General features: G+C 44.5%; 1 protein-coding gene across 3 annotated transcripts; it reads right to left on the minus strand.

Moving 5' to 3' along the window:
- Positions 1–1,319: 1,319 nt before the first annotated feature.
- Positions 1,320–8,033, minus strand: LOC126502431 (testin-2-like). Of its 3 annotated transcripts, none has more exons than XM_050143398.1 (8): positions 6,252–6,321; positions 5,431–5,567; positions 5,011–5,133; positions 4,777–4,923; positions 4,361–4,585; positions 2,880–3,042; positions 1,910–2,027; positions 1,320–1,628 (listed from the first exon to the last, which is right to left on the minus strand). In XM_050143398.1, exons 2-8 carry the CDS (start codon positions 5,554–5,556, stop codon positions 1,589–1,591), a joined length of 942 nt encoding a protein of 313 aa, XP_049999355.1. In that variant the 5' UTR covers positions 5,557–5,567; positions 6,252–6,321; the 3' UTR covers positions 1,320–1,588. The 3 variants fall into 3 exon arrangements, with proteins under 3 accessions (XP_049999355.1, XP_049999354.1, XP_049999356.1); XM_050143397.1 differs by having other exon boundaries at positions 1,324–1,611; XM_050143399.1 differs by lacking the exons at positions 5,431–5,567; positions 6,252–6,321 and adding an exon at positions 7,754–8,033 and having other exon boundaries at positions 1,326–1,611.
- Between the last annotated feature and the right edge of the window lie 11,017 nt (positions 8,034–19,050).

Consider the following 19,050-nt stretch of genomic DNA (forward strand, 5'->3'; position numbering starts at 1 on the left):
TGAGCAAGCAAGCTTTCATACAAAAGTAGACCTTAGCAGTTAGCCTGTTAGTCATGTGGCCCATTATCTTGTAAGAGTAGCTGAGGCACTGGAAGATTTTACAACAGTCAGTAGGTTTTAAGAATAGTCCAACTGCCGGGGAAGTCGTCCAATTTGGGTAAGGTAGCTGATAGGGTACGTTTTTCTCGAGATAGCAGCATCTTCCACATGGCTCGTAAGCTAAATACAATTTTGTTTTTACAAGTTGTCTAGCACAGTAAATTATCATTTAAACATAAAGTTCACCATCACAGCTTTGTCATAAAATTGTCTCTCAGTTCAGTACTTAGGAGGCTTCCTTGAATTCTTTCTGAGCTTGTCTCCAGAACTCAGATACACTGGGTAGGTGAACATACCTATTCATGTTTTTCATCTTAAGGATTCCTGGCCTTCACTTCAAAAGTGAGAGCCAGTAGTTAAGAAGGAATTGACAACTACTCTAACTGTGTTGTCTCTATTTTCTGGAATTGGCATCACGTTCCCACAACACTGCAAGCAAAGATAAACCAATTAAATGTCGTAGAGCACTTGCCACTTGCTGACTCCTGTGAATTAAGATGTTGACTCACTCAGTACAATTGAGCAAAACACAGCATTGTCTTTCTACTCGCAACAAGATGTCCACATATGTTAAAGGTACATGTTAAAGAGACACATGTGGCCAGAGATGGAGGGAGATGGGCCTGGAACAGCTCAGGTCTGCCCTCTCTCTGTGCATTCTCATGTCTATACTGAGTCTGTTCTAATGGGCCCAGCCCTCCAGCTACAAAGCACTGAGTAATTCCGCATCGGATTGATCGCACAAAGTATACTACTTCTTCATCTGTGGATTGCAAGGAACACTCTCATTTCATAAAACTATGGCAAGGCAAAATGGGTACTTCACTGTGCTCCAAACCCTGGCCAGGCAAGAGGCATTTGCTCTTGGAGGCCACAGACAATGTTCCTTATCATGACGAATGCTCAGGTACCAGCAGGACCTGTTCTTACAGAATGGGAACACCCATTAAAATGGACAACATTGTAAGAGTTTCCGTATGGACACATTGATTTCTTTTCTTCCTTCAGCATCATTAACTGAATCTCTCTCTCTCTCTCTCTCTCTCTCTCTCACACACACACACACACACAATTATGTCCTCATAATTAAGGGTTGAACTATAAAAAGAATTCCCACTATCATTTTGAAACTAAGCTTTATCTTTGAACATGTAAATTTGTACATTCTTTTAAAAATGAAAATTCAAATTTTTATAAGAGATTCACTGCTACAAAGCTGTTTATGTCACTAATATTTATGAATTTAGTTCACATCAAACGTGGATGGGTCTTCGGTGACTCAGGTGTCATTCTCCACACAGCAGCAGCTGGTCTGTCAAGCGGGACGCCCTCCTCAGCACATGCTGTGCCCGGTCCTCGCCTTCCTTCTTGCCCCCAGCAGCTCACACAATGGGGTAGGTGGCATAGGCAGCTCACACGATGGGGTAGGTGGCATAGGTAGCGATTCCACAGTTATTGTTCCAGTCCTTGGCCATCTTCACGTAGCCTTTCATGCCCCATTCTTCACCCCAGCTGGAAGAAGAGCATGTCTGTCATTTAACAGAAAGAGCACAACACAGTGGGTTCATCGCTTTAACCTCCCATAAGCACCACGTCAGAAACCACACTTAATGGAAAGGTTCAGAAGACACAGAGGTTCATCTCCTGGATACCAGTAGTTGAATTACACAGGCTCTGAAAACCACTGCATAGAAAGGACAGGTTGTCTTCTACCTACACGTGGTGCGGAACCACTGGTCCATCTATCCAAATACTGACTACAGTAGTTCCCTTTTGAATTTCAAATATAAATGTTTTCTGAAATTTATACCTGTTCTTGACCAGCCAGTAGCTGTTGCCATTTGACTCTTCTCCTTCAAAGCCATAGCCGACCACCAGAACAGCATGATTTAGGTGAACCTTTCTGCACTGTGGCTCATAATAAGTGCCTAAAAAAGTAAAACCAAAGTTGGATTGAGAGGCTCCAGTGACCTCACAGTACCATGTCACAGTACCAGCAATAAGAGAAACATTTCTAAGCTCACTGGAATGACAGACACACGGCGTAGGACTAAACAAGAGGTTTCATTGTTTTCAGGGCCAAGACTGGAAGCTCTCAGGTAAATGAACCAGAAAAAAAATAGCATAAATCCTTTGGTAAAATGGTTGTTTGGATGCATACGAGAAATCTTATTGATTTACTTGTAGGTTAGTTCAGGCAAAACCCACAGAAAACAAAATTAATAGAATTGACAGGTCCCTCATAATAATTTTCTACATAAATAAAATATCTGGTTAGAATCTTAAAGGTCAAACAGCTGGAGAAAATTCAAGTAAATTTTACCACATGAAACATCAGGCTAACTTTAAGAAAACATTAATTGGTTCTCATTCACGAAATTGGTTTTTTTTTAAAGTAATGCAAAATAGGAAAATTTACATAAAATTTTTCACAGAGATTGTAAAATTCACAAATGGGAACATTTACATTTAATGCTATGTAAGAAAGAAGTCATTTAATCCCAGCACTCGGGAGGCAGAGGCAGACGGATCTCTGTGAGTTCGAGACCAGCCTGGTCTACAAGAGCGAGTTCCAGGACAGGCTCCAAAACCACAGAGAAACCCTGTCTCGAAAAAACCAAAAAAAAAAAAAAAAAAAAAAAAAAAAAAAAAAAAAAAAAAAAAAAAAAAAAAAAAAAAAAAAGAAAAAAGAAAAAAAAAAAAGAAAGAAGTCATGATCTTGATTTGTCATGGTGGCAGTGCAACTTTTATGCAGGGATCTCTAGAAGGAAGACACTCACCATTCTCATAGAACCGAAAGGAGCTATGGCTGGCATCAACTGCCACAGAGATGGGCCCCACCTTAGCCACTGCCTTCATAAGGGCTTCCTCGCATCCTGGGACTTGCACAAAGTCACTGACATTAGCTGCAGCAATCTCAGCATGGTACCTGCACTCTCCACCCTTTTAAAGTTAAGGAGAAAGAAATTCATTCATGGCCATCAACCTCCCAGAGAAGATGAGCTAGAACCACAGAACTCAGCCCACAGCAGATGAGGGGCTCCAAGTCTGTGCTCTTATAAACCATTCTAGGAAGTGAAATTCTACTGGGAGATTATCTTTCTGAAGCATGAAAGGGTTGAGTTCTGTGGATGCACACTGGGCACACATTTTTTTTTTCAGATTAGTTTTGACTTTCCTCTGACTTCTTCACTTTTTTCATGTAAAATGTATTGAAGACACCCATCCATTCTAACCTTAGAAGGACAGCAATCAATGATTCCATGCATTTGGCAATATTTTTCATCAAATTGTAAAATGCTTTCTTGTCTGGTTTGGTTCTGAGGCAGCATCTTACTATGCAGCCTTGGCTAGCAATGAAACTCAGCACATTCACAACCCAGGCTGGCTGGGAACTAGCAGAGCTCTCTGCCCGTGCTTTTCTGCCAACAGAATCGTCTGAGAAAGAAGGAGCTCTGGCCCTTAGCATACTAATGACAGAGAGAAATGACTTGGGAAAGAGCCATTTCCACATCCAGGGTTTGGAAATGTGCTATTTCTTAAGAGGTATAAGATTTTTGTCTGTTTGTTTCCGTATATTTTTCTACCTTTATTTCCTGGTTTTTGTTCCTCCTGGTAATCTATTAACTAAACTTTTATTCCCTGCAAACACAGTTTAATGATTGTATAGTATCTTTGTACATAGTTGCCCCTGATACAAACTCAGCACAAGAGGCACTCTGGATCCTTAGGGGTTTTTGCTCTTCGGGTCCACAGCATTCCTTGTTGAAAATTCACATTGCAGACTCACAGACTCATGACTTTAAACACATGACCTACACAAGATCTACCCTGCCAAAATACCAACATGGACAATGGGAAGGGTCATGAAGTCCCGCCTCCCCCAGCTGTAGAACTATCGGCAACTGAGAGCTGTTGTAGGAGAAGAGTGTTGCCTTAGGGACGTGGCCTGAGCGTTCACTTACGCTCCAGTAAATGGTCCTATCCTGTCCACACACACAGTATGATGTGGGCTTAGTGAGCTTAACAAAAGCGTGCAGGAAGTTGGGAAGGAAGAGTGTTTGGGGGTGATAGAGGAGGAGTTAGAGGCAAAGGAATGGTATAGACTTGGTCAAGGCACATTATATGCTTGCGTGTAGTTCTCCGGCAGTGAAAAGGCAAATCAGTAACAAAGCGAGTTTGAAGAGAGCGAATTGCTCTGCGATTGTTCTGCTTTCCACAGCCGGAGCTGGACCGACAAGAGCACGGGAGTTCTACTCACCAGCCCTTTGTAAGGATAGGACTTCTCAGAAGCCAGGCCGCCGCTGTCCTTCACATACTGGAAGGCATGCTGCATGAAGCCACCACTGCAGCCATGGGTAACATTAAATTCCATGCAGTCCAGCAGGTTCTGCTCACTCAACGGGATCAGTCTCCCTGTTTTCCTGAACATTTGTCCTTCTAGGGCTCCAGTGGCACTAAAAGCCCAACTACAAGCACAGTGACCCTAAGGAATGAAGAAAAAGCCGTCGTTCATTAGTGAGTCTAATAACGGATAATTTGTGAATGATTTGTACATCAGAATACTTTTATAAAGCAGTGAACTGCATGCTGCTCCACAGTCTGAAAAAGCAAAGGGGGCATTTCTTTCCTAGCCGCCTGTGAGTAGGGGATATTGAGGACATCACATGGCCATACCTGGTTCTTCACAGGGGTCACGTAGCCTCGTTCCCTCCAATCCACAGATCTGGGGACAGACAGAAAGAGATGATCCTGGAATGTGTGCCTCTTCTTGATCCTCTGCCGTTGAAAGCCAGTCATCCTTTTCCTGAATTCTGTATCGGTCTTCAAGAAAGGCCACACGTGAATGAGGGTATTTATAAAGAACTGAAGAGGAGAAGTACTATGTGATGTTATTCATGTCGCACTCACAAGGTCACCAAAGGCGTTCATGGCCATGGTGAAGTCATGCTTCCCCTTGAGGTATTCCCGATTGTGCAGTTCAATCATTTTAAAATTCTCCTCCCACACTGTCCTCCTCAGACTTTCTTCATTCTGGAAAAAAAAATACAAGTTGTGATTTTTCCTTTTATTTTAAGTCCAACCCAAGTTCACTCAGGACATTCTGGTGAAGAGGAGCTGTGGCAATAGATGGTTGTACTCTTCCGGAAGCCATTGTCCACATCTCCCAAGAGCAACGGGGATTTTTGTCACCTAGCACACATGGTGCATGTCTTTAGGTTAAGGCTTGAATAGAGCTTGATTCCAGAACCTATGGTATGGCCAGAGGACACAAATACATAAAAACGCAAAGGCAGGGTGATCATCTACGGGAATTTCCATGTCACTAACAATGGTGTATGTTTTCCCATGTTTTGTCTTCCATTCCTGCCACTCAGCATCCAAACTGGGACCCAGTGTGGTAAAAGCTGAGTCGACTTCCAAGCAGAGGGCGGCTAAGAAGAGAACAGCAATCATGTCTCATAAACCTAGAGGAGAAGAGATGAGATTCCAATTACATCAGTGCTTCTGAAAATTTAATTTCATACCTAGAAATTAAAACCATAATGGTGGAAGGAAATCATTTGAACTGTCCTAAATAATACACTGTGGAAAAAGTTAAGATTCTGTTGGCCTAAAGAGAGGAATTTGGTTTATCCACTAAAATGAAGAACAACTGGCCAGGCTCCAGGAACTGTGAACCTAGATCATCACAGGGTGTGCATACACCTATGGTTTAGACTCTTAAAGACTTAAGACATAGTTGGCCCAGGCTTTGTGTTGGTGGTGCTGAGGTCACATGAGCAAAATTTCATTAGTGCAGAATATGATCCCAAGTAGGGAGAGATACAACCCCAAGAGTTGGGGGCTACAAGAAATCTTTTCCTTGGCCTGAATGCAGCAGATGTCTTGGTCCATTCCCTTCAGAAATCTTTTGGAAACAGTCTCTGTATACAGTCATAGATACATACATTATATACAACATGCATTAGTTTCTATTATCTTTACTTGAAAAGTGACTGAAAAATCCATTTCACTGCCTCAGTGAGATCCCATGGAGAGGTTGAAGAGATGTCCTTCCTGAGGAATGTGCCCACTTCCTTCAGGAGTCTACCCAGGACTCTCCTCTAGTGTGAGCTCCCGATCTACCTTCCCTGGCCTAGTGGGATCACCTGGGATGTCTGCTGCTCCTCAGATGCCCTTCATGGACTTGAGTTTCAGAGATCTTTGAGTTCCACAGAGCTATCTGACTGCATCTCCCTGAGACTTTAACAACTGGGTCTTTGCCTAGGAAGCCCCACCTCTGAGTCCTGTCCTGCTTGTAAGTGGATGTGTCAGTAGGTATATTAGCCCTCTAGGCCTCAGACCTCCAGGAATGCATTGCATAACTGATCCCATCTCCTCATGGCGTGGGACAATTTGTAAAGTGTTACTGCTAGGCAACATGACAAATCGTCCTCGGGACCTTGAATCCTGACAATGTGCTTGGAGGGTTTAACAATAAAAAAGCTCCCAAATAAATCCATGTTTAAGGTTAACCCAACATTGATTTTACTTTAGAAACTATGGTTTGGTAAAATATTCTGGAATAGACTGAGTCACAACACTCCAGGACAGTGTTTCCTGTTTAAGCTAAGGTTGGGCCCTATGTGCATACAGATGCCAGAGCACGTTGACTTCAGTATTGGGGAGATGTCAGAAGAGTCTCAACAGAAGACCATCTCTGGTCATGTTTGGGAAGGTGAAAGTCAACCCGAGGAGGGAAAACCAACAGATGGGGTACAGATGGGGTACCAGGTCTCTTGACGCTGCCTGGAATTTGGAACGACTTTGTCCTCTCTCCTCATCCAACCATTGTTCCTCTTCTCTGTCTTTAGCCAATTAAGTCATGAAATCTGAGTCATTTGCAGAAAAAGCGTGGATACTGAATGCAGAAAAGCGGCTGAGGTCTTTGGGAAACAGCTTCCAATTTTCTCTTTGCAATTTGTTTTTTGCTCTTCTCAATATTCCTTCTGGGAGTTAGTTCTAGACACTTACCTTCATGAGCCTTAATATCCGAATATAAGAGAAAGAGAACTCAGGAGGTTTTAGATAGGTTAAAAACATTAATTGATAAAAGTATGTATGCAAATCTTAGCTCCTACAGTTCAGGAAGTAAGGAACGCAGCCCCAAATGTAATAAAGCTTGTGATTTTCCTACTTATATAAATATGTATTCATTATAGATCTTAGTCAATTAATTTATTATATGATTTCTTTTAAAATCATATTTTGACTTGTTCTATAAAAGCGGAATCATTGTGCACCCACGTTAATTTCTGCTTGAGGTTAAATTGATCCCCCATCAGGAAGCATAATCTAAATCATCACTCTCTGTGTAGTAAGAAGTTCCCAGCTAAGCCAAGGTGGGTGCTCAGCTCAGTGGCGTTAGGGAAGATCACACTGATACAGATCTCAGTGACACTGTTCTCATTAACCAATAATCGTCCACTTTATTTTCCTAAACCTTCCATTCAACATTGTCTTTTCTGTGTGCATGAACTTACCTCCTTCTATGGGTTAAGCGTTTGTCTCCATCCACAGCCATGTTGAAATGTGAATTGCCCTTATAACAGCATGGAAAATAGGGGCATTAAGAGATAGAGTGGGTCCCAAATCCTGTGTCACCATTTACCTGCCGCCGGAGACTGTTTAGTGTTTGAATCCATGGCCACAGCCTGCTTTTCTTGTCTATTTATTGCTTCACAACATGCGTTTTCTTCCCCTGTGTCTGGTGAAGATGGGTTTGGTATTTGTCTCCCCTACACTACACAATGAATACAAAATCAAAGTTCACACCAAGAAGTTTATAAATGTGTGAGAAACAGGGGATAACACTGAAGTCAGAGAGGAGCACATAGCCTGACTGCAAGTCACGGAAACTGTGGGACAAAACTGAACAAACAGTGCTTGGATCTCTGAGTTACGGCAAATTCTGTCCTCCCATTTCCCAATACCCTGCAGTTCCAGGAAAACGTCCTGACAAGCCAGGTGAGCACGTAGCCCTCCATATCTGATAGAGAGTCTCCTCCAGCACGCCCCAGGTAAACTCTGCACACCTGGTCTGCCTGCAGCAAGATCCTGAAGGACACAGCTGAATCCTTCCAGCAACATTAATTTAAATTTTTGCAAGTACGTTTTTTCAGCAACAGTAATTCATTTTAGGATTACAATATAGAATGAAAAGAAGCTTATTTCAGTGTTTTCAAATTCCCTTGGTGCTGTCCCTGAAGATTCAGTGACTTAAATAAATCAGAATTCTTAGGAGTTCTCAGAAATTTTGAAATTATGATTATTTTAAATATACTTCTTTGGGGGGGGGCTTTTTTGAGACAGGGTTTCTCTGTAGCTTTGGAGCCTGTCCTGGAACTAGCTCTTGTAGACCAAGCTGGCCTTGAACTCACAGAGATCCACCTACCTCGAGTACTGGGATTAAAGACCTGTGCCACCACTGCCCAGCTTTAAATATACTTCTAACCATTTTCATATTATGTTATTTAAATAGAAAAACTTTTGTTTAAAAACAAACTTACTAACTTCAGTTGAACTTACAAGGAACTACTTCTTATATAAGCTATGGAAGATGTAATTGGAGATTTAGGTCTCCCAGTTACATAATAGCCCTCATGGAATCACAAGTGGGTACTGCCCCAAAAAGGATTTATTTTGCATTGAAAAATGTGTTATGCATTGGGAATTTACACGTACAGAGTTCCAACCTGCTTTTTGGTTCTAATATTCCCTACCTGTGTCAGTGGGGGCTCAAAGAGGGTAATCTTTCTCTTAATTCTGAGCTTACTATGACCCCTCGACCTATTTCTATGGTCCTTAATAAAGCTTTCCTACTTGTGTTTTAATGAGAATTATGGAATAACATTCTATTAAACAGTAGGTTACCTATATTTTATTTAAATTTTCCAATGTTAGGTAAGAAGACACCCTCATAATGAAAAAAGCATGAGGAGAACCCCCTATGTCTGCAGTTGGAGCCCTCTCTTCAGTGCCCTCCCCCAACACCATTATGCTCTCTCTGGCATGGAACCTTAACTCTCCTCAGAGCCTCCATCAGGCCAGTGTCTTCCCCAAGCAGTCCATCTCAGTGTCCCTCTTGAGTCATGGGGCTGCATGAGGCCCTGGTGACAATCTGCCTGCCATCTCCCCTGGAGACTTTGTGTGACTTTTCAATAGGTCTTTCCATGGGATCTCTCTGGGAGACTTCTAGATGTTCTGTGTGGAACTCCAAGGGATGATGCGAGGTCTCTGGAGTCTGCATGAGCTTCGTGTGTCATGAGAGGTCTGAGGGGCTTATGATTGTCTTTCTGAGGGTGCTGTGTGAGGTCTGGAAGGCTGGGTGATATCTCTATGAGGGAGTGCTGTGTGGCACCCAGAGGCCACCAAGTGACATCTATACCTTAGGGCTCTGAGAAGTTTCTGAGGTCTCCCTTAGTGTCTCTATCAAAAGTCTCTTTGAAAACTCTGTGAGGCTTCTGAGGTTTGTGACTTTTGCATGTTCTAAGATGTATCCACCATCAGAAGTCTCTTTGGGGGTCTTTATCAGGGCTTCAGTGTGGATCTTTGTAGGGTATTTCTGTGTGTTTCTGAAACTGGGTGATGTCTCTCTGTGAAGGTCTTTGTAAAGGTCTGCGTGTGGGTTTCATTGTGCGTGCCTGTGGAGGGCTGGGTGGGATTCTGGGGATCTGTATGTAGATGACAATGACAGTCCCCCTGGAGGGAACTTGATGTGTCTCTGTGGACTTCTCCCAGGGCCGGCACAGATCTTATTAGTCACTGCTGTCTTTCACTCTGTGGTGTCTGTGAACATCTCCTGAAATCTGCATGGATATGTGTGTGGGTCTGTCAGAGTGACTGGAACTGTAGACTGTCAGTGTGGGATACAGTCAGGGACTTGAAGGATGTGTGTGGTTTCTGTGCTGGGGAAGTCTGTGAAAGTGTCTGTTTGCAGGTTTTGGGGTCTCAATATGTAAATTTCTGCCAGGGACTCTAGCAACCTCCTTCTGTGGGGTTCTCTGTGGAAGTCTCTGTGGAGTGCTGTGGGATAATGCTCTTGAACTCTGTAAACATTTGCCACTTGTATACACACACACACACACACACATACATATATGGTTAATAAAACATTGATTGGCCAGTAGCCAGGCAGGAAGTATGGGTGAAGTAACCAGACAAGAATTCTGGTTCCCAGAAAGAAAGATAGAGACACAGTCATCATCCAGAAGCAGAGGAAGCAAGATGAGAATGCCTTACTGAGAAAAGGTACCAAACCACAGGGCTAAACTCAGATAAGAATTAAGGGTTAAATTAAGACATAGTTAGTAATAAGCCTGAGCTAATAGGCCAGATAGTTTATAATTATAGCCCTCTGTGTTTCTTTGGGACTGAACAGCTGCATAACTGGGCAGGCCAGAAACTTCCATCTACAATTGAGATGTTTGGGGATCTCTGTTTTGAACCATGAAGGTCTCTGGAAGTAGCTTTCTAGAGCCCTCGGATATTTCTTGGTGTGGGCTATATATCTTGGACTTTGTAGAGATCTTTTTGGGATCTGTCGGTCAGAATTCCTGTAGGAGTCTCTGTGAGACTCTCCAAGCCCCGAGCATATCCACGAGCATTGACAGGGCTGACGGTGGCAGCTCCATTCTTGCCGCCTGGTCACTCGGCATCATCATCTCGGCACTTGTACCAGGAGGACTCCTGGGGCCCACTCTTAAATCTTTGCTGGACCCAAATGTGCCTCCTGGGTTCCTGGGACAAGTGTAGGCTGCTATCATTGATACCGGGCTGGCTCAGAAGAGGCCTGTGTTTCCCATATTCACTCCTCAAAACTTCCTGAGTATCATAGATAGAGTCTTGGGAAATGTCCTGGACAGGCCCCATGTCCATGTTCTCTACTTCGGTGGGACCTTCTGGAACAGGGTTTTCTACCAGGGAACAAGTGGCACTGCTGGAACAGTTTACTGGCTGCCTTCTGTGAGGAACAGTGCAGGCCTCCCTGGGGATTGGCTGCTCTTGGGTGCAGTTACCTCCATGTGTTTCCTAAGAAACAAAGGGACAAAGAAACCTGGAAAGGAAGCTGAGAGATGCCCGGGAATTCAAAGATTCCAGCCCAGAGATCCAAAGAGCACCTTCACTTTGGATAAGTTCCCTCAGCTGTGTGAACCAGCACTACGAGGGGGCCTGTTCTGCTGGTCTCATGGGAAGGCAAGGGTTGGAGGCCTAGAATGACTTGCTGTGTGACCACAGTGCATCCCCTCAGCCCTTTCTAGGTGTCCTCCTTCCCTTCAGAGTAAATGCAGGCACAACGTGTGCGTGCAGAACTACCGGGCTGTGAGGGACATCCAGAATTCCTAACTCTGGCCTTTCCACCAGCTCGTCTCTAGAATTGAGGAGGTAAGAACATGTAGATACTGGACGTGCTGTTGGGAAGACAACCTTCCATCCTTGCAGGATTTGTCTCAAGTCCTTTAAAGCTAACTCCTCCAGTTCATGGTGGAGAGCCTGGGTGTTGAAATAGGAGCGGCGGGGCTGCGTCCCCAGCACCCCGGCCGCCTGGCTAGCTTATGCCCGAAATAACAACACACAAACTGTATTCATTTAAACACTGCTTGACCCATTTCTATCTAGCCACTTCTAGGCTAATTCTCACATATTAATTTAGCCCATTTCTAATCATCTGTATAAGCACCCCAAGGTGTGCTTACCGGGAAGATTCTAGCCTACATCCATCCTGGGTCGGAGGAGCTTCATTGCGTGCATCTGCCTGGGAGAGCGGAGCATGCCTCTGTCTGAGGCGTCTGGCTCTGAGAGGAGCTGCATTACTTCTGACCTCATTTCCTCTTCCTCCCAGCATTCTCTTCTGTTTACTCCACCCACCTATGTCCTAACCAATAAAATGGGCCAAGCCAGTTTCTTTATTAGCCAATGACCTTCCTCCATCACCTGGGGTGAGGCCAAAGTGCATGGCTCAGACCCCGATGTCAGCGGTCTGTACTGAAAGGGCAGTACATGCATGGGAACTTTTAGGGCATCCTCAGGTTACGTGGCCTTCTGCCTTGGCTCTAACCTTTTTTATTTTCTACCACCTCCTTAGGCTCATCATGCCCACAATCAGATGGGAACTGTATATACAGTGGATTAGAAGGAAAGACAATTGGCCAGGGGTCATGAGACCCTTAGCAACTACTCTGAGGCTGCCACCCTAATAAAAAGTTGTCTGTTCCACGCTGGCCACCATCCTGACATTGGAGGCAGACATAGGACAGGGTGACACTGCTTTGCCATCCAGGATGAGCTGGGAGGGCTTGGAGAACTCAGCTGGTCGGCAGTCTCCAATGAGGTGAGTAGGGGGTTCTTAAGATCCCTAGATCCTATGTATCCTGGCAGGATATCCAGAGGTCATGATTCTCCTGCTTTGAACTCAAGGATGGTTCATTTCCATCCTGATGACTGTGCCTACTTTGTGACTTGGGTAGACACTGGGCTGGCTCTCTGGTGCCTCTGTACACAGCTACACAAAGATCAGGTTAGAGCAAATCAGGAGAAAGACATGGTGAGCTGACCCTTAGGGTGGGGTCTTACATGGTTGACTTAGCACTCACCTCAGTCCTAAAGACTTCTTGTTTGTTTGGGTCTTGTTAGGGTTGACTTATACTCCTCCCCTGCACACACACACACACACACACACAAATTCTAAAAACTTTTATTTCCATAATTACAGTATAATTAACTGACTACAGTAGTGGTGGAGCTAGGAGGTGGTTCAGGTCCCTCTTTGTGGAGCCATATCCTCTTCTGAAGCAGTACTCTAAGGTGAACCAGTTGCAGACATTTCTCTGTGGCCTAGCATGCAGATGGAACCTCAAAATAAAACACACTCAGAGGAAGTAATGTCTAAAAGTTTACTTTAAATTGGGGAAAACACTTGCTCTCCAGATAGTACATTTCTGCAGAGGCAGTGCCTTGGACAGTGGACAGGGATCCCTGGGACATGTACAATCTGGACTCTGTGCTCATAGGGACTGGCTCAGGAGACAGGGTCTCTGGATACCTGCACCTGGTTGCTTCCATAGGGTATCCCTTTGTATGAGGAAGGTTGGCTGTGTACCTTGAGGTTTGCTTGGTGAACTGTGATTTTCTCATAGGAATCCTGTGGTGGGAGTCTCACTCACTGAATTTGAGGGACCATCGGTATATGGTGAACTCCAAATTTCCCCTTTAGAATCTGTCAAACAGAGGTCGTGAGGTCCTGTCCTTCAGCAACCTGTTGGGGCATAAACAGTTTGCCCGTGACTGACCCTTGGCTTTGGGTCATTATTGGTAAGCCCTTGCATTTTTGCTTGGAGTTCTCTTGTACTTTGCACTTGGGAGTTAAAATTGACAGTATAAATCTTTTTATTCTGTCCCCAAAATTTTCATTATTTGACCTGTGGGCTTGGACATGCTTTGTTCTTTTAAGTTGTATGTCTTGCCCGGGACTCCTATATTTATTATTTTAGTTATTTGTAACAAAGACATGGCTGTGCTGTTGTTCCTGTGGTTTGGAATTCTTGGGAACTTTCCTTTCTCTTGAAGAGAAAGGGTACCTGTCCTGGAAGGTGAAAAGGACACTAAAAAAGAAATTCCACACTAGCTCAGAATTGAGCCTAATAAAAGGTTATTTATTTAGGGTAAGCTCACAGATCACAATCCTTTGTTCAAATGAGGAACAGTAACCGAAACCAGCAGCTGGGAAAGAGGCTGGATTCGTGCTTTACCTGGGCATATATGGTATAAGAAGCCACGCCCAAGTGGGTGGGTAACTTTAAGGCTACTGGTGGTAGGAATTACCACAGCACCTCCTCCTTTCAGTTAAATAAAGTTCTAAGCCTAGTATGAATTTATGTACAATAAGAACAATTATCAGGGATAAAAATTAGAATTACAACCAACATAAACAATATCAAAAAAGAAACATGTAATAAATGTTTCAATAATTATCCTATCCTAATGAGTTTAAGTCTTGTATAATAAATACCTTGGCCAAGTCATGAGAGGAAAGTAACTACAACTATCTAGTCTTTAGCCCCAATGAAGACCCGAGAAGGGAAATATTACTTGAGTAAGCAGGCAGTGCAATCAAGCAACTTCCAAAATGTACAATAAATGACAGAAATAGCTGGCTACCTGGGAAATCACCCGAAGTCTCATATGCAATGTTGGAGCAACCAACTTTGGCTAAGGACTAGAGTAACTGACAGACCATTACCAGAGGCAGGAAAATTTCAAAACTGTCTTACCCTGTCTTGGCAAGATTTGGCAGTCTTTTTTCTTGTATCCTGCTTGTCCTGTCCAGACATTGTACATTTTGTCAGTGCTCGATGCATGGGCAGTTTCTTGCCCAAAGGCCAGTTTTGCCAAGAAGAAAAACACTTCCAGTGGAGTGTCTTTGGTTCTCAACAGTCTCTCTGGAATAGATGGGTCCTCATTCTGCACATGTGATTCCAGGTCTGAAGTTTCTCCTTTAAAGATAACATCTCATCCTTGAACATTATTTGGATAGCATGCAGATTGCCTTCCAGGAGAGATACTCTATCTGCTAACCTATCATAACTTTTTTAACAAATTTTCATTGTCAAATTCAACAGTATGAATTCTTTCAGATAATTTCTCAGTATCCTTTGACATGGATTCAATTTTGTCTGTCAAATTAATGTTATCCCTTTCAATAGTATTAATTTTTTTAGGTAACTAATTTTCAATGATATTAATCCTGTTAGATAGCTGTTTATTATTAGTTTGTAAAGATTGTATCATTTCTAAAAGTGCCTCATTTTTGGCTCTGTTATCAAACCATTTTCTTAAGAATATAATATAAAGAAAAAAACCAAGTCCCAATATCTAATAAATGGATGCATCACAACAACCATATAAGCTTTGCAGAATACAATCCATAGTATTAGCAAAAAGTTACTAAAATTGTAGTATTGTCTGCAATTATATAACTTTCCAGTTTATTGATAATTAATTAGTAAAATATTTACCTAGCATGAGGTCTGGTAAATTGTTTTAGGGGTAATGATCTTTATTGTCCAGCAGGTGTCGTGGTTGGAGAGTCGCGAGTACAACCTGGTGCCACCAACAGTCCTGAGCTGCTTTGGCTTTCTCGCCTTAGGGCTGGATAAATACTGAGAAATATGGCTTGTTTGGCAACTTTGAAGCAATTAAATCAGTTTTGTACATGGAGCAAAAAGCCCAGAACTTACAGGCAGGGAGCACAAACTGGAAGCTGTGCAGGTCTCCACAACTGTGGCAGGGAACATGGCAGTGGAGGTAAGGGGCATGTGCGTGCTTGGGAAATTTCCAAGTTGCCACAGGTTAGCTTTGCTGTTGCAGGGGTTGGGGATGGGAGACTTTCTGGTCCGTGGATTTAAGCCTTTAAACCAGTCCACCTGGTAAGTGTGGAGTCCAGATCCCCCTGGGCGCCAGATGAAGAAAAGCTAAAAACGAAATCCCACACTAGCTCAGAATTGAGTATGATAAAAGGTTGTTTAGGGGTAGACTCACAGATCACAATCCTCTGGTCGAACGAGGAACAGGAACCGAATCCAGCAGCCAGGAAAAAGGCCGGATACATGCTTTACATTGGCCTATACAGTATAAGAGGCCACACCCCTGTAAGCGCATAACTTTTTTTGCTTTTGTTTTTGTTTTGTTCAAGACAGGGTTTCTCTGTAGCTTTGGAGCCTGTCCTGGAACCAGCTCTTGTAGACCAGGCTGTCCTCGAACTCACAGAGATCTGCCTGTCTCTGCCTCCCAAGTGTTAGAATTAAAGGCGTGCACCACCACCAGTGGGTGGATAACTTAAAGGCTACTATTGGTAGGAATTCCTACACCAGGAAGGCTTATTTGGTTATAGTGGGCACAGACTTGAAGCTGAACTGGGAGGCCCTGGAGGCCAGGATATCTGCAGCGAGCAGAACCTCGGGACCCAGTCTTGGCAGAACTTGCAGTGGCATAATCCCGCAGGACAACGCCATCCGCTGAGCAGTGAGGTGTGCTCAGGCCTGAGTCTTCTGGATCCTGGGAAAGGGTTTTAGAAGGGGATGATAGACTTCCACTGGTCTCCAATTCATTGATTTGAAAATTACCCATCTCCCCAGCTTCCACGGGGAGTGTCCACTCTCAGGACTCTTCCTCCTCTGTCTCCTCCAGCTCCCTGGTATCCCTGCTACGTGAGAACTGAGAAACCACACTGATCTCCCAGACTGCCACCCCTTGGTAGTTATGTCTTGATGTCAGCCCCTCACTCTCCTCTGACCCACAGACGCCTTCACTTGGCCTGGATTGGGCTCTGGGTTGTCTGTCTCAGATCTAACAACTGTATCACTGTGTCAGGCTCTACCCACAAGGCTCTGTGGGGTGAACACAGAAGTCACATTGTCCCCCTAGACAGTTGTAGGGGCCTCAAAGGGCCCAGAGTTGTAACTAGGTGGAGCCTCTCTCAGCAATTCTAGGTGGAGGGCAGAAGGATAGTTCTGTGTGGACTGGGATTACACAGTGGAAGATGTTTTCATCACTTCCTTTTCTGGGGCTTTCTAGACAGGTTCTCCCAGGGCTTTCTAGACGGGTTCTCCCAGGGTTTTCTAAATGGGTTCTCCCAGGACACTGGCCGTTTGGATAATGGAGTCATCTCTAGAGTCCCAGGACAGAGAGGCATCGGAGGACCGTGGAAAGGGCAAAGCTATAGTTTTCTTCATGTTTAAAATATGTATGGTCTTGAGGCCTCTGAGGGCCAGGCTCCATCTGTGCCTCACCAGGCATCTTGTAATATGTGCTTCTAGCACCTTCTGAGTGCCCGGATCTAGGAAGGAAGGCCCATTAGTAGTTTTCTCGCTAGTAGGTGAATCATTGAAAGATTTTTTTCCCCCAAGTTTCCATATTTGGCTTTGAGATTTCAGACAGAACCAATGCATAGTCTAAACATATTCCATGACAGGTGCCCACAGGCACCTTAGTGTTGCTGGTTAGCCTCCACTTACTATTTGAGTGGTTTCTCAGGGAGCCTTCTAGCTGCTTCTTTCCTGGTCCCACTGGGGAGACACCTTGCACATCACTTCTTGGGTGTCTCATATGACAAGTTTCCACCTCTGTCTCAGGAACAGCCTCGAGAACTTTTCCTAGGGAACCTTCTGGGGGCCTGCACAGAGTTCTTCCCAGACATTTTGTCAGATCCTTGGGTGGGTTCCTCCATGGTTGGAATTTCTCTGGACCCTTTGATGAGACACTCTGTGTATGCTGACTGCCTTCATCTGGCTGTGCTGATGGACATGAAGTCCTGTGATTAACTTGTGCCTGACGCAGGTCCAGAGATAGCTGGACTTTGTGGGGCCATTGTCCTTGGTGTTGTGTGAATCTCTTTTTTAAGTGTTCTTCTATCAGCTCCTGGAGTTCAGGGCTAAGGAACTCCCCCTGGAGATGGACAGCAGACCCCTGGCCCTGCGAGACCCATCTGTTGGAAGTGTGTTGATTAAATGCTTCCTGTGGTTTTTTAACCATGACTGGTAAATCACTCACACTTTCTAGGTGCTTCTTCAAAAGGTGGCGCTCTAGGAGTCCAACAGCAGGTGGGACAATAAGTTGGGTTCTTGAGGGTGTAGGGCAAGAAGCCCCATCGTCCCTAATTGGAGCTGAATCACATGGTAGCTTTGAGAGAGAGGATGGGTCATGGGCCTGGGTTTGGATTCTAGTCTTTTGTGGAGATCTGGACCAGGAAAACTTTGAAGATCCCAGGCCTTGATAACTTAAGAAGGTCTACCTCAACCAACCTAGGCCTTGACCACTTAAGCAGGTCTACCTCAACCATCCCAGGCTTTGATCACTTAAGCAGGCCTACCCTAACCACCTCAGCCCTTAACCACTTAAGCAGGTCTACCTCAACCACCCCAGGCCTTGACCACTCAAGTAGGCCTACCCTAACCACCCCAGCCCTTAACCACTTAAGCAGGTCTACCTCAACCACCCCAGGCCTTGACCACTCAAGTAGGCCTATCTCAGGCCCTTTCAGGTACCAGGTAGCTGACAAAACCTTATGCCACTCCACCTCATCACATGATGAGTCCTTGCAAGAGGATCTTTCTCTCACCATTCACAAGGCCTCATTCTGGGCAGGCCCCACATACAGGCAGAAAGAGGCTGGGGAGCCCCCTTTCATTAACCCTGATATCTAGGAGATGATGGAAATTCAAACTAGCAAAAGAGTCAAACTAAAAGTTTGGAAGGGGAAAGAAAAAGAAAGATCTGACCTTTCCTTGGGCTGTATGGGCAGTATGCTTTACTCCTGGAGCAGCAAACCGGCCACCATCACCTCACGCCCTCTCTGGAACAAAAACTGCATATCTGAGCAGTTTCCAGGTCACCAGAAGGTCTTAGGCAACAACTTCAAGGAGACGTATAACCAGCTTTACTGGGGTCTCCCGTTTCTCCACAGTGAGTCCCTTGTGGCTACTGTCAGCATAGTAGGGTCCCCACTAGATTGCCCTCTATTTTATTCAATGGGCTTTCTGCTTACAGCCCATTACATGTTCAGACAAAGGACCCTCCACAGCTCTGTTCTCCACAGCCCTTGCTTCATCACTCGGTCAAATCTCAACCTTCATCCCAGGCATGGATGTTCTGAGAGCAGACATTTTGGAGCCCACTCTCCTCTCTGCCCTACCTGCCAGTTCTCAAGAGGATGGGGTCCTGTTTCAGGCTGAGATCCCCTGTCAGCCCCCTATTTGGAAAGTGAAGGCTGGAGAGAGAGGAAGCTCTTCTTCATTGGTTTGGGCCTAAGACATACTTAGATTTTTGGTGGTGGTGTTTTCTGCTGGTGGAGGTGAGGGTGAGTCAAGGGGGAGGAGGGGTGATAATAGGCGGAAGAGCCCCAGCCCACACAAA

This window comes from Alexandromys fortis, unplaced genomic scaffold, assembly GCF_014885135.2.
Source record: "Alexandromys fortis isolate MF-2015 unplaced genomic scaffold, M_Fortis_MF-2015_v1.1 scaffold_1, whole genome shotgun sequence".
NCBI lineage: Eukaryota > Metazoa > Chordata > Mammalia > Rodentia > Cricetidae > Alexandromys > Alexandromys fortis.

What these genes read in the sequence shown, in the direction of transcription:
- LOC126502431 (XM_050143397.1), bottom strand. Translation starts at nt 5,556, where the DNA reads ATGATTGCTGTTCTCTTCTTAGCCGCCCTCTGCTTGGAAGTCGACTCA. An exon ending in ATGGGAAAACATACACCATT is followed by an intron (nt 5,134 to 5,430) that starts GTTAGTGACATG and finishes TTTTTTTTCCAG; the next exon opens with AATGAAGAAAGTCTGAGGAG. An exon ending in CCTATCCTTACAAAGGGCTG is followed by an intron (nt 3,043 to 4,360) that starts GTGAGTAGAACT and finishes TAACTTTAAAAG; the next exon opens with GGTGGAGAGTGCAGGTACCA.